We start from the raw sequence: 15,250 nt of genomic DNA on the forward strand, positions 1-15,250 counted from the left end.
GTAAATTGCTATATTTCAAAAAGTTTGAGTCTCAGTGATATTATGTAACTATTTTTTGATTGAAGTGCTCTTAGGAGTGCCTGTTCAGTTAGCTTACAAACATAAATCTGTCATTATCATTTTATGCTATATAATATAGAGAATGCTATATGCAGTAAGCACAATAATAATAAGCATATCACAAGTGGAAATCTCTTTAGATATTTTCAGTATCTAAATTCTCAGTAGCTTCATGTTGGCTTAAATGAAAAGTATTTTTCAGTATGTGATGTTGTTGTTGTTGTTGTTTAGATTATAAGTTAGAGTTACTTCCTTTCTCTCAGGTGGTTTGCAGACTATTACCATTATCATTTGGTTGTAGTATTTCTCAGTAGTCTCCTCTTTTCTTCCTCTAAAATGAATTTCTAGTCTGTCTCTTCCATGTCACACCAGGATTACTCCAATAATTTTCTGACGAGTCTCCCTGATGTCAGGGTTTCTCTGTCTTGCACAACATTGACAGGGTGATCTTCCTAAAATACTACTTCCTAAATATAACTTCTCTGCTCCAGACCTGTAATAAGCCCCTAGCAGTAACAGTATCAACACCAAATTTCTCTCTCCAGTTTTAAGATTTCTGTTATCTGGCTTGTATTTCAAATCATCCATTTTAATTTTCCATTTTCTCCATATGTTCTTTTATACATCCTGTTCTTTCTTCTACCACCATTATCTTTGTTCTTATCTGATTTCTTCCTTTTCTTTTCCATCAATCTTGTTTTAAGAATGATTTGCTTGCAAATCATAGTTCCCACCCAAACAATCTTAACAAAAACTTACGTTACTGGGTGAAGACCGGGATATGTCACAGAGCCAAAATGCTGAAAATTATAGCTCAGTTGCCTGGGAGACTAAAAACAACTAGGAGCCATCAGTAACCAAAGCACCCTTTCTGAAGCTATTTGTTTCTCGTCTCTGGACCTCTCCTTTCTTTTCTGTCTCATTCTCATGTGCTTTCTTGCTCACTCTTCAGCCAGCATTTTTTGCTACACTTGTACATAGTTCAGCCTGTCCACAGGCCTGGTTATAGCATTGAAAATTTAGGCAGCCAACGGAGACTGAGAAGAATCTTTTCAGTTCTGATACAGATCCCCAGGAAAGAAGCTATCTCAGTACAGGTGAGGTGTCCACCTAGCCTCATCAGTTTGGCCAGGAGACTGGTGCCGTGTGGGTCCTCTAACCACTTACTGGGCTGAAGAGGTAGGGAGCGTGCTACCAGGAGGGAAATGACAAGCATTTCTCATCTTCAGCTCAACTCATCTGCTCCCCTGAATTGTACCAACCATTGTACTGTTTCATATCTTATTTTCCAAGTTAAACTGTCAATATTTGAGGGTTGATTTTTAATACTGAGAGTGGCCATTGAGTAATTGGTTACTTATTTGTACATACTAGAATACTTTCCTCATCCACAATCAAGTTACTTCCTTATAGGTAAATCTTACCTGGAAGGGAAGTAAAGAGATGAAAAATTATCATCTTAAATTAAATCTTAGAAGTCTTTTTTTTTCCTCTTCTTTTCTTTCCAGATTTTCCTGAAAACATGAACTGCCAAGAGAGGAATGGGACAAAAAACTAAGCACATTGTTTGTATTTATGATTCACAAATTGGCATTTCATCACAGTAGCTGAATTTAGACAGACTGTATAGCTTGTATATAGAACTGAGACTGATTTTGTACAGGTTAGAATGATTGCTATAGTCTTTGCTTTGAAAAGTTTTCTGTACTCTCTGCACTAAAAATGTTTGTTTATTGTTGATAAATCCTATCATATTTAAGTTCTACTGCTGTTCCCCCCCCATTAGAAATTAAATACCTGTGCATGTAATTTTATCTAGGTTTCATTATTTTATAAAATTATTTCATTTAAATTTGTATTTTTAATTTGAAACTGCCTCATTATAAAAAATGGTTTGTTATTTAGATTATTCTTTTCAGTCTTTTTTGAAAAAATCAGTATTTCTCTTCCTCCTTTCTGGATAAAACTTTGAGAAGCAATTTGTTTTTAAATATTCATAGTATCAGGAAACACCAAACCTGCCAGTGTGCTGTCCGGAAAAAAAAAAAAAAGAACTTTTAATAAGTACAATAAATCAAAAGGATAAACCACTTGTTCCTATATATTGTTGTTTTATTTTTAACACTAAATAGATATTTAAAAGCAATACAGGTAAATGGATGTTTTGCCTAATAGGAAAAAAGTGTGTTTTACTTAAACGAATCCAACACAAACTTTCATGGGTTTTTTTGTGTTTATTTTTTAAAATAAGTATCTAATAGGTTCATGGTTCAATATAGTTTCTAAACTCCTAATGTTAAAGTTAGTAACAGCTCTTTTATTCAACAAATAATAAACCTAGACATAAGAAAAGTCAATGAATTTTTCTGACCTTTTACCGTGAGTTAGCTTTTCATAATAGAAAAGCATTAGTAGTAAGTAAAATTAATATTTAATTATTAGAACATCCTAATTTTAATGAATTTAATTGAATCTTTGTCTTATACTATGCTCATCAACTTACTTCTATATCATGGTATAGAATGAAAATATTTCACAGGTATCCTTAAAAGCTAATAAAGGAGAAAATCTTGATCTGTATTTCTGAGGCTTATGAAGGTAGTATCTAAATCACAAAACAAACTAAAGCATATTTTGTTTAATTTCATCCCCAAAATGATTGTCATTCCAAATACCAGCATACAGTGCAGTTTATCTTTATTCTTCTGTTCTTCCTATACATGTTTTTGGCATGAGAGCTTTAAGAAAATCACCATTATTTTCTTATACTTGAAAAGTATTTAATACTTAGTCTGTGTTTGTGGAAGGTCATTCACATGAATGCTAAAGATACAATGTTGGATAAAGAAAATAACCTTTATTAATCATCTATCTTCCTGGCACTGCTAAGGGCATGTTGTTTAGTCTTCAAAATGACTGTATGAAGAAAGTATAATTATTCCAGATTTATAGGTGAGGTAACTGAGGTCAAAGTTCGTGTTTTTAACTTGTGGCAGAGTCCTCTGGGTATTTAGAAACTTTCTTTACTGCACTGGGGATCAGAGCTTCAGTTTTACCAGCTATCATTGCAATGGAGGACCTCATAGCCCCAATCATTTGCAAGCAATCAGCAGGTTTTTAAGATACCAAGTCCAGCCCACAACAACGGACCAGCAAACCACACCAGTTTTATTAAGCACCCACTAAAAATAAGGCATAGTGAAAATACTGTGCAGCAATGATTCAGACGTGGTTTAGGTGCTTACCTACCCACCTCTCCACTAAAAAAAGAAAAAAAGAAATTATACAAAGTAAATCTCTTCTACATAATCATCTACATGACTCATCTCAATATCTTAATAACTCATTCTTTAACCTTGAACTGTCCCAGTTTTCATGCTATACCAGTTAATACAGCTTGGTTTCTCTTTCCAAAATTAATTAGAAAACCTCATCAAAATCTACCAATTAGAAGTTTTTTATCACAATTATCTGTATTTATCAGATACATTAGTTTAGATATAGGTTATGTAAGTCACCCAGGATGGAAATAATCTGCATTTGAATTTGAGTTCTGCTTTTATAATAGAAACTTTATAAAGTTACCATTTTTATAATTTTATGGCTATCTTTTTTCCTACTTTAAAATTGACCATACTGGAGAAGTAATGCTAGAGGAAAAAGAGAAATGCATGTCAAAGCAGAGATTCTGATTTTACTTTAACACAGAAAACTAGATGGAAATCAGAAAGCTTAGGAGTTCTTAGACTGTTCAGGGTGGTAGTTTGTAATGGGGAGACATTAAAACCTAATTATTTCCAAATAGAAAAAAGTTTTAGATCAGTAAGATACATACTAAAGATGTTTCAAGGTTGAAAGAAATTTCTAGTGATAGAAAATAGGTAGTTTATATTGGAATGGAGATTGATTGTTAAGTAAGTTTGATCATAAGTTATATATTCTTAAGTGGAAGGAAAGGAGGTCTGGTGGTGCTATGGTTAAAGGATTGGGTTGCTAACGAAAAGATCAGCAGTTGAAACTCACCAAGCATCTGCAGGAGAAAGACAGATGAGTCAGTCTCCTTCTATAAAGACTTAGAGCCTTGGAAACCCTTTGGAGCATTACTAGTCTGTCCTATAGGGTTGCTATGAGTTGGAATCAACTTGATAGCAGTAGGTTTGGTGATTTTCCTTTTTAAATTGAACATAGCTCAGGTTCATTTCAGAGGAAGTAAATTTCCTCTGAAGTACTCTTAATAAAAATGTTTTCCAGTGTTTCGTCTGTCTTTTCCATAGTTTTCCTTTATTCTAAAAAACTTTCATTCTTGATTAGGAATATCAGGTTAATAGGTGATTATGATCAAAATTTTTTTTAATTATCAAATGTGTTTGAATATCACTAAATAATGAATGACTTGAGCTCTTAAATTCACTAATTGTAACGTAATCTGCCTTGTATCAATTTTTTAAACTGTTTTTAATCCAACTACCCTAAACAAAGCACTTCCTGATTTATTTTTATTTAAAATGAAAATGTATAGTTCGAGATGTATTCTTGTTAGATTGACCATGTTCTTTCAGGCCCTGTGGGAAGCACAAGTTTTAATGAGCAATAAATGTAACCTTTTATATAAGTTTCAGTCTCAGGTCAACCTCTAAAAAAAAAAAGACTAAATAAATATATACTTGCAATGTCTTGTAACAAGGTTAGAGGGACCAAAGAAAATTTATGGCTCTGATGTTGAAGGTGTCACATTAAATAATTAAATTTTTAAATATCAAATATTTATACTGTTTGCTTTTGAAAATAAATGTATAATCCTGTTTGACATAGTTACTGTGTCATTTTTTTAAAAAATTATTATTCCTTTTTTCTGTTTTGGCAGAAGTACTCTGCCAAATGGAATAAAGTAAAGTCACGTCCTTAATTATGGGCAGCAAAGTTTATAAGAGTTGGTATCTACAAGAATATCATGAAGCAAGTTATGTTATAAAAATGCAAAGCCAATACTACTATCCTGAGTATTTATCAACAAGGTATCCTCTACTACATACAGTATATTGCAGAAAATGAATAAACATTACTTATACTTAAATAATTTGGGAACTCTCGTTAGTGAATGCTCAAATTTTATATTCTAAAATTACATTTGCCTTTTTACATTAACAGTACTTTTATATCAATGGGTCTCTAATATATTTAAGTTATTAAAGTAAATATATAAATATGAACAACACAATTATAATTTACATATATTGCTATACTATCTGAGTCTTTCATCTAGAGATTTCAGTAATATAGTTTTCTTGCCCTTTATTTTGTTCCCATTTCGGTAATAGTAACATATTTTCCTATAAGATAATTTCTTATATCAAAATATTGATGTAGACTGTGAAAATTAAATCTAAACTATTTCCTTTCTATACTAGAATATACTAGTATTTTAAAAGCATACAGTGTGAATATTATCTCTGTCCAAAGATAGTAACTTTTCTCCACTGATCCTTCAGATCAAAAGTTTAGTTAACCCATTAAGTCCTATTTTTGGTCATAAGACAGGGAATGATTCTACTTCAAGTGTACATTTGAGCAAATCATAAAAATTCATCACAACTTTCAGCAATCACTGGTCATCAATGTTACTAATGTTAATTAAATCACTTCCTAGTTCTTAAATGGGGTTTTCTGCCACTGAAATTTTATCCTATGAACTTTACATGGTTATTCTTCAGGGATCAGACTGGTGGCTGGCCCACAATGTCTTGGTAGTTGTAGTCTCTGGAATAGTATCATAAAGTTGTTATTGATAAAGCTAATATAATCTGAATTCATATGTAAGAACCAGAGAGTATATATTGTTTCTACATTATTAGGTATTGGACTCTTACTAATAAGAGAAAAAGTCACTCATAAGTGTAGCATTTTTTAAATGATGAATAACAGGAGAGGTTCAGAGAAAACAAAATTCTTGTATCATGCAAAATAGATTATGTAAGGAAAAGTAAAAGTGATTATTAAACCTGAAACAGAAGCTTAAGCAATTTCAAAGCTCCTCAATTACAGGGACCTGTCTATTAACCAAAAAGGGTGCATCTCAACAATGTGTTCTCTGCCTTACAAATATTGGTAACAAAGCCAGAAAGGAAGATAATGTTAGATATTACAGAAAACACAGACTATGGATCTGGAAATTAAACAAGGGGAAAAGTTAAAGAATAATGACCTTTATAGACTAGAAAGGGGTTCGGGTGCCCGATGAGCACATGCTATGACCAGGAAGATTTCTTTTTGTAACCTCAGATGATGGGAGAAATTGCTCTGTAGCAAATTTTGGAGAGAGTTTTGAAATGGTAAATAATTTTACTTATCCTTTTCATGATTGAATTATTTTCTGCTTTAAGTTTTTTGTTGACAGAATGTTTTTTATTTAATGGAATGCATGCTGAATCATTGAGTGTGTCTGAATTTTTGGTAAAGGATATGCATTTTTATACATAGTATGTGGGAGATATATATAGGTCCCTCTGGGTTCTGAGAGAGTTAGATTATGTGGGGACACATGGCACTCTGAACTCGGGGGGGGGGGAATAGGATTGTGTGGGACACATATGTCCCTCTGGACTTTTCATTGCCTTCTGGATTCCTTGACAGATGCATACAATGTATGGTGCATGAAAATGTATTGATATGATCATGGAATCCGTGAAAAACTCAACTTCCAAATAATGAACAGGAATTATGGTACTTAAGGTTGTGTGTCAACTTGGCTTGTCTGTGATTGTGAGTGGCTTGGCAGTTGTGATGTAGTTTTTCCCCAAAATGATAATAGATGTGGTGTCATCACCTCCATAGTGTAATCTGCTGTGAGCAACTAGTTAGTTCAAGGGGAGTAGCCTGCTTCCAGTATATATGGAGAAGCTTTGGGAAAAGTTTTTAGCTTTTTGCTCATTTTGGATCCTACGTTTGGCCTGTCATTATCTGCAGTTCCTGGACTTAAACCAGTAACCTAATGTGTTTCCAGGAGCTCTGGTAGTGTAATGCATAAGGCACTCGACTGCTAACCAGAAGGTTGGCGGTTCAAACCCACCAACCACTCCTTGGAAGGAAGATGGGCAATCTACTTCTGTAAGTGATACTGCCTCGGAAACCCAAGGAGGAGTCGCTATGAGTTGGGTCCGACTCGACAGCACATAACAACAACAACAACGTTTTCCTGCTGATCTTGGGATTGTTGCCTTTGTAGCTGTGAGCCAACAATCTGCCATTTTGTGTGCAGGTTATTTAGCCTTGGATTATTTAGCCTTGCCAGACAATAGCTGTATGAGTCAGGAGAAGCCTCCAGCTTGCTCCACTGGGCTGGGAAGGCAGAACTGAAGCCCAGGGTTAAAGTGCCTCCACTCACAATCCAGAGAAAGAAAGTCTTCCCCCAGAGCTAGCACTCTGGACTCAGACTTTGAGCCTAGTCTTCCCTGATAGCTGGCACTCTGAATTTGGACTTCTAGCCTCCTAACCTCTAAGAGAATAAATTTCTGTTTGTTAAAGCCATCCACTTGTGGTATTTCTGTTATAGCAGCACTAGAGAACCAAGACAGGAACCCAGAAATAGAAGGCTTATCTTGCTATAAAAAAAAGCCAAAAGAAACAAAAATTTTGCACATCCACACCTCCATGATGCAACACCTCATGCAATACCCTGTAAAAATAGTAATTTGCAGTACACACTTGTTTCTTCTGCTTCAAACAGTTATACAGGTCCCTGCCTGCTGGCAGCACATACCGTCAGTGAAATAGCTTTCCAATAAACCCGAGAGGCAGAATATGTAGGTGGTCGCTATATGTCCTGGGGGTAATGAAAGGGTTATTTTAGATAAAATGGCTGTTTCCTGTCTGTCAACATCTTAACAAAACTAAAAGTAGGCTACTATTTCCCTTTTTGTACCTAAAATTTATAATTCCTGGTGACAAGTACGATTTCTTGAGATTTTTATTTTAAATTGCACAGTTCCCTTATTTTTGGAAGTATTTCTTATGTGTCTTTTATTTTGGAACTTCAAGGGGAAACTTCATGCTGTGAGAAAGACTGCTTCATCAGAATCTCGGTCTTTCCCACTGTCTTCACTCGGTGCACATTCACCACCACTTGGAGAACGACAGCTCAGATCTTCCACGCCAGACTCTTGATCACTGTTGGCTGACAGATCTGGATCTGAGCTTTTCAAATTGTCTTGTGTTAGAATCAGAGCAGAATCTTCATCTCCTTGTGAAGGGCTCCTAGATGGAAATGATTTCATATTTCCACTGTAATCCTGGGGTGTGTTGGCTGTGCTGTTGTCTGAGGTAGAAAACCCTGAGTATTTGCTGGGTTCACTTTGCTTACTCTTCACCTTAGTGCAATTTAACTGGACTTTTTGAATTTTTTCCAGCCTCTAAAAAAGAAATAACAATTTCAGGGAAAATTCATGAATAATTTACCTCTTTTTAAATATATTTATGTCTTTAGTATTCATTACCTTCCAGCTGGGTATAATGTTAAAAACATGGAGTTTATACGGACATGGGTTCAAATCTAGACATTATGACCTTGGACAAAATAACTAAATTCTGTGAGGTTTGGTTTTGTCATTTCTATTGTAAGGATAATACCTGCCTTCCCATTGGTGTTACATAAAATTTAAAAAACGTAACATAGGTAAACCACATGGCAATCTGTACTCTCTTCTTTCTATATTTATTTAAAAGGATTTCTATATGGTTTAACAAAATCACTTTTAGCTTTATACTCAATTTTTTAAAAGTCAGGAATGAGGAATTATCTAATTTTTTGAGTATAATTTATTTTCCTTTGTGCCCTTTTAAAATGTACAATTTACTGGTTTTTAGTATATTCACAAGGTTGTACAACTTTCATTACTACCTAAATACAAAACATTGTCATCGCCCCAAAAGAAAACTCCATACCCATTAGTAGTCACTTACCATTCTCCTTTGCCCACGACCTCTAGTAACCACTAACCTACTTTCTCTATCTACAGATTTCCCTAGTCTGGATGTTGCTGTTGTTATGTGCCGTCGAGTCGGACCTGACTCATAGCAACCCCTCCTTGGGTTTCCGAGGCAGTATCACTACGAAAGTAACTGCCCCACCTTCCTTCCAAGGAGGGGCTGGTGGGTTTGAACCGCCAGCCTTCTGGTTAGTAGTCAAGTGCCTTAGGCACTAAACTACCAGAGCTCCCTTCTACTCTGGATAGACGTTTCATATAAATGGAATCATATAATATACAGCCTTTTGTGTTGGGCAGTCCTACTTCCGTAGTGATACTGCCTCAGAAACCCAAGGAGGGGTCGCGATGAGTCGGGGCCGACTCGACGGCACATAACAACAACAACAACAGTGTTTTCAAGGTACATCCATGCAGCATTTATCAGTACTTCAATCTCTTTTAAGGCTGATGAATAATACTCTATCGTATGCATATACCATATTTTGTTTCTTCATTTACCAACTGATGGACATTTGAGTTGTTCAAAATACATTTTATCAGATTTCAACCTTTAGTGTCTGAAGGGGAGGTGTTATAAGATCAAGCAAGTATTATGTAGTCATTCAAAAAACATCCATATTAATGTGGTGGGCAATATGGGGGAGAGAGAGAAATACAGATCCAGCCATTTAGAACTTGGAATGTTCAGCCTACATAATCTTGAGACCAGAAGAACGAGATGGTACCTGGCTACGTAGGCCAGCCACTTGGAAATGGATCAGCATCCAAGATCCTGGATAAGAGTGGGAGGAAAAATATGGAACAAAATTCAAAAACACAAAAATAACCAGAATTACTGGTCAGACAGAGACTGGTGAAACCCTAAGATTATGGGCCTAGAAAAGCACTCCGGTGGGTTAGCTCTCAGCCAGACAACAGAAAAGCCTATGAGCTGAACACCTACCCCAGGGAGTTGCTCCCCTTAAAACAGTCAATCATGAGAGACTGAAAGGACAGTATTTACACAGGGGGAAAGCTAGATAGGAATGCACAGGTAGGAAGGATTCAAGGAAGAAAGCTATTCCATTGAGGGGACTGTAATCAGTGCCATGAAACAAAATGTGTATAAACCAAAAAAACAAACTCACTGCTGCTGAGTCGGATCTGACTCATAGCGACGCCACATTGGGTTTCCGAGGCAGTATCACTATGGAAGTAGATTGCCCAACCTTCCTTTCGAAGAGTGACTGGTGGCTTTGAACCGCCAGCCTTCTGGTTAGCAGTCAAATGCCTTAGGCACTATGCCACTAGAGCGCCATGTATGAACTGTTGAGTGTAAAATAAATATGCTTTGTAAATCACAATAAAAAATGTAAAAAAAGAACTAGAAGTGTTGAAAGGCTATTTAAGAGGTGGAGTTCACATAATAGATGAATTTGGAGGAGGCAAAAGTTGTTTAGGAGCTATAGGGTGGTATGTATGGTTAGAGGGCAGAGATCTGGTAAAGATTCAAGGAAGAAACATTTTTTAACAGGACTGTTATTGTTTTGTGCTGTCAAGCCGGACCCAACTCATAGCAATCCCTCCTTTGGTTTCCAAGGCAGTATCACTACGGAAGTAGATTGCCCAACCTTCCTTCTGAGGAGTGGCTGGTGGGTTTGAACCGCCAGTCTTCTGGTTAGCAGTCAAGTGCCTTAGGCACTACGCTACCAGAGCTTCCTTTAAGAGGACTATGAAGGAGTAATTACTGATGACTGGAATGTGAAAGTTGAAAACAAAGAAGAATCATCAGTTTGTTGTAAAATATGGCCTTGGTGATAGAAATGACACTGTAGATTGCATGATAGAATTATGCAAGACCAATTACTTCTTCATTGCAAGTGCCTTTTTTCAACAACATAAACAGCAGCTATACATGTGGACCTCGCCAGATGGAATACACAGAAATCAGATCAAGTACGTCTGGGAAAGAGGCAATGGAGAAACTCAGTATCATCAGTCAAAACAAGGCCAGGAGCAGACTGTGAACAGACCATCAATTGCCCATATGCAAGTTCAAACTGATGCTGAAGATAATTAAGTCCACGAGAACCAAAATACAACCTTGATTACATCCCACCTGAGTTTACAGACCATCTGAAGAATAGATTTGATGCTTCGAATACCAATGACCAAAGACCAGACAAGCTATGGGATGACATCAGTCAGTAAGAAAGCAAATGGTCATTAAAAAAATTAAGAAAGGAAGAAAAGGCCAGAATGGATGTCAGAAGAGATCTGAAACCTGCTCTTGAACATAAAGTGAATGGAAGAAATGCTGGAATAAAAGAACTAAACAAGACTTTTTTCAAAAGGCAGCTCAAGAAGACAAAGAAGTATTATAATGAAACGTGCAAAGACCTGGAATTAGAAAACCGAAAGAGTTTTCTCAGCCTTGGCATTTCTCTAGCTGAAGGAACTGAAGAAAAAATTCAAGCCTCGAATTGCAATACTGAAGGGTTCTATGGGTAAAATTTTAAACGATGTAGGAAGCATCAAAAGAAGATGGAGGGAATACACAGCAGTCACTGTATCAAAAAGAATGGGTCAATGTCCAACTATTTCAGGAGGTAGCATATGATCAGGAACCAAAGGTATTGAAGGAAGAAGTCCAAGGTGCATTGATGGAATTGGCAAAAGAAAAGGTTCCAGGAATTGACAGGATAGCCGTTGAGATGTTTCAACAAACTGATGAGTGTTAGAAGCACTTACTTGTTTATGCCAAGAAATTTGGAAGACAGCTACATGTCCAGCTGACTGGAAGAGATCCGTATGTGTGCCCATTCTAAAGAAAGGTGACCCAAAATATGGAAATTATCAAACAAAATCATTAATATCACGTGCAAGTAAAATCTTTTTGAAGATAATTTAAAAATGGTTGCAGCAGTTTATTGATAGGGAAGTTCCAGAAATGTAGGCTGGATTCAGAAAACAAGTAATAAGGGATTTTATTGCTTTTGTCAGATGGAACTGAGCTAAAAGCAAAGAATACCAGAAAAATGTTTACCTGGGTTTTATTGACTATTCAAAGACATTCAACTGTGTGGATCATAACAAATTCTGGATAACATTGCAAAGAATGAGAATTCCAGAACACTTAATTGTGGTCACAAGGAACCTGTACATAGACCAGGAGGCTGTCATTTGAACAGAACAAGGGGATACTTCAGGCTTTAAACTCAGGAAGGGTGTGCATCAGGGTTGTATCCTTTCACCATACATATTCTGTCTGTATGCGGAGCAAATAATCTGAGAATCTGGACTATGAAGAAGAACACAGCATCAGGATTAGAAGAAGATTGTTACCAACCTGCAATATGCAGATGACACAGCCTTGCTTGCTGAAAGTGGAGAGGACTTGAAGCACTTACTGACGAAGATGAAATACTAGTCTTCAGTATGGATTACATCTCAACATAAAGCAAAAATCCTCACAACTGGACCAATAAATAACATAAACAGAGAAAAGATTGAAGTTGTGAGGAATTTCATTTCACTTGGATCCATAATCAACACCCTTGGAAGCAGCAGTCAGGAAATCAGATGTCCTATTTCACTGAGCAAATCTTCTGCACAAGACCTCTATAAAGTGTTAAAAAGCAAAGATGTCACTTTGAAGACTAAGGTGCACCTGACCCAAGCCATGGTATTTTCTTTCACTTCATACACACGTGAAAGCTGACAATGAATAAGGAAGACCGAAAAAGAGTTGATGCTTTTGAGTTGTGGTGTTGGCGAAGAATACTGAAAATGCCACGGACTGCCAGAAGAAAGAGCAAATCTGTCCTGGAAGAAGGCAGCCGTAAAGCTCCTTAGATGCGAGAATGGCCACACTTTGTCTCACTTTGTTCGTGTTGTCAGAAGGGACCATTCACTGGAGAAGGATATGCTTGGTAAAGTGGAGGGTCAGTGAAAAAGGAGAAGGCAGTCAACAAAATAGATAAATGGAATGATGAACTCAAGCCTAGCAAGGATTGTGAGGATGATGTAGGACTGGACAGTGTTTCATCCTATTGTACATAGGGTTGCTGTGAGTTGGAGCCAACTTGATGGCACCTAACAACAACAAAAATAATGAAGGAATAAAACTTGGACATGCTGAGGAGGGTTAGAAAGAACATTCCTGGCAGGAGAATCAGTGAGAGGGAAAAACACAAAGGTTGGAAGGCATCAGTGTGTACAAGAAGCAGAGAACACTTGGATTTGAACAAAGAAATAGTGGAGAACAAAATTGGAAAGGTAGATTAGGCCATATTATGGGAAAATCTCCAATTCCAGGTCCAGGAATTTTGACTGGCTCTAAGAAAAACAGTGGCAAAGGTTTTTAAATAAGATACTTTTAGATATTCCAAATATATAGATAGATATAAATATTCCAGATATTTTTTATAAATAGTATTTTTTAAAAAAAGAATACTGAAATAGATTAAAGGAAATTTAAGATGTTCAAACTTGGATATCTTTAGGAAGGGTAAGTGAAACTGCCCAATGATGACATGAGTGGACTCTGAATGGCAAAAGGCCTAGCTTCTATCACAGCTCTAGAATTCTAAAAACTTAACCTGTGTCTTACTTCAGTTTTTGGATATGACCTTTAATTCAAGGTCTCTCAGCTACAGGGCATATCACAAAAATCCGTGGCATCACAATCTCTAGACATCAAAATTGTTTCGTGAGGTAGTGATTCTGATGCAGACAGGGTTAAGAACTACTTCTCCAACCAGACTTCTCCGTATAGATCCAAAGACATTTTTGTTTGACCCTCGCAGATTTATAATAAAGTAAGACTTATGTTTTAACTTCAAAGTTCTCAACAGGTTTAACTTCCAGAATTTGTTTTATCTCTCTGCTCCCAGGATGCACTTGAGTTTGGAACCTAGATGTAAGATCACAACCCTTCTAGGATATTTATAGCTTGAAAGGTAATGTTTCCTTAGAATGTTATGGGGAACCAGAAGAGTCAGTCTCACTAGCTACTACTAAATGACCGTTTCTGTTTTGGAGGATACTGAAAACTAACACACCTCTTCCCCCAGGCCATCATTTTCAAGGATGATCTTCATTCCCCCTGTATTGCTCCAACAGAAATAACCCAAGTGGATGGCTTTAACAATCAGCAGCTACTCAGTTGCTCATGGCAAATCCCAACACACAGCAGTTTGCTATCCACTTGGACAAAAGAATAGACTTGAAACTCAACTTGTGGTATTTTGCCAACCTTTATTTAGGGATTTCACTATCTGACTGTAGGAAACCAGGAACTCTTAACTTTAATGACAGTCTCCCATCCTTCATCTTGTTATTCTTTTGTATATGTATACTACACATGACCTTGAGGAGGGGGGAAGCTTTCATCTTATTTAAAACATTGAGCCTCAATTCAGAATTCAGGTCCAGACAATAGGAATTCACTGGCAATTCTTGAACAATTGAATGTCATAATGATATTACAGGATTTCAAGATAAGTGAAGCAGAATGAAGAGTCTAAGAGCTGTGGAGATCCACAAACTAGATCCACAAACTTTATTACTGGAAATAAAGTTTTATAATTAGAATAAAAATTTAAGTATCTTACAACCTCCCTCACCAAGTACTGGGAGGTTATAGAAGCCAAAACATAGACTGTTTATAGTCAATCTCAGCTTTACCTTATAGCTTAATATAAGTATTATTATGTAATTATTCTTAAAAGTGAAGGAAATTGGTTTTTACTATAAATGTATGTATCTGATTTTGTTCAGTTGAGTCCCATTTTTTTTTCTCCAGTAAGAATTTATTAATTCTATCACCCTCAAATAACAGTAAAAATGAAAATAGAGCTATAGTAGAAAAAGCCAACTAGTTCAGCAAACATAGAGTGAACTACAAACTACATGTCTAAAATATATTAAACATCTAAGTGTGGGCTTCAGTTATCCCATTTGAGAGGAATTGTTTCAGGCTGTCCACTGGATAAAAATAAAAATGGCTATGTTGGCCGATTTTATATACCCTAAGCCATGAGAAAGAAGCCCTGGTGGCACAGTGGTTAAGTGCTCAGCTGCCAACCACAAAAGGTCTGTGGTTGGAACCCACCAGCCACTCTGTGGGAGAAAGATGATGCACGCAGTCTGCTTCCATAAAGACTTCAGCCTTGGAAACCCCATTGTTGTTGTTGTTGTTATGTGCTGTCAAGTTAGATCAGACTCAT

At 36.3% G+C, this 15,250-nt stretch overlaps 1 protein-coding gene across 1 annotated transcript in view; it reads right to left on the reverse strand.

Moving 5' to 3' along the window:
• Positions 1-8,102: 8,102 nt before the first annotated feature.
• The window catches only part of MTMR7 (myotubularin related protein 7), a 161,999-nt gene continuing 154,851 nt past the window's right edge, over positions 8,103-15,250 (reverse strand). Inside the window, exon 14 of the mRNA XM_007954943.2 lies at positions 8,103-8,465. Coding sequence (XP_007953134.2) covers positions 8,103-8,465 — 363 coding nt within the window. The remainder of the gene's footprint in view (positions 8,466-15,250) is intronic.

Source organism: Orycteropus afer, unplaced genomic scaffold (assembly GCF_000298275.1).
Source record: "Orycteropus afer afer isolate SDZICR_OR568_19922 unplaced genomic scaffold, OryAfe1.0 scaffold00483, whole genome shotgun sequence".
Lineage (NCBI taxonomy): Eukaryota > Metazoa > Chordata > Mammalia > Tubulidentata > Orycteropodidae > Orycteropus > Orycteropus afer.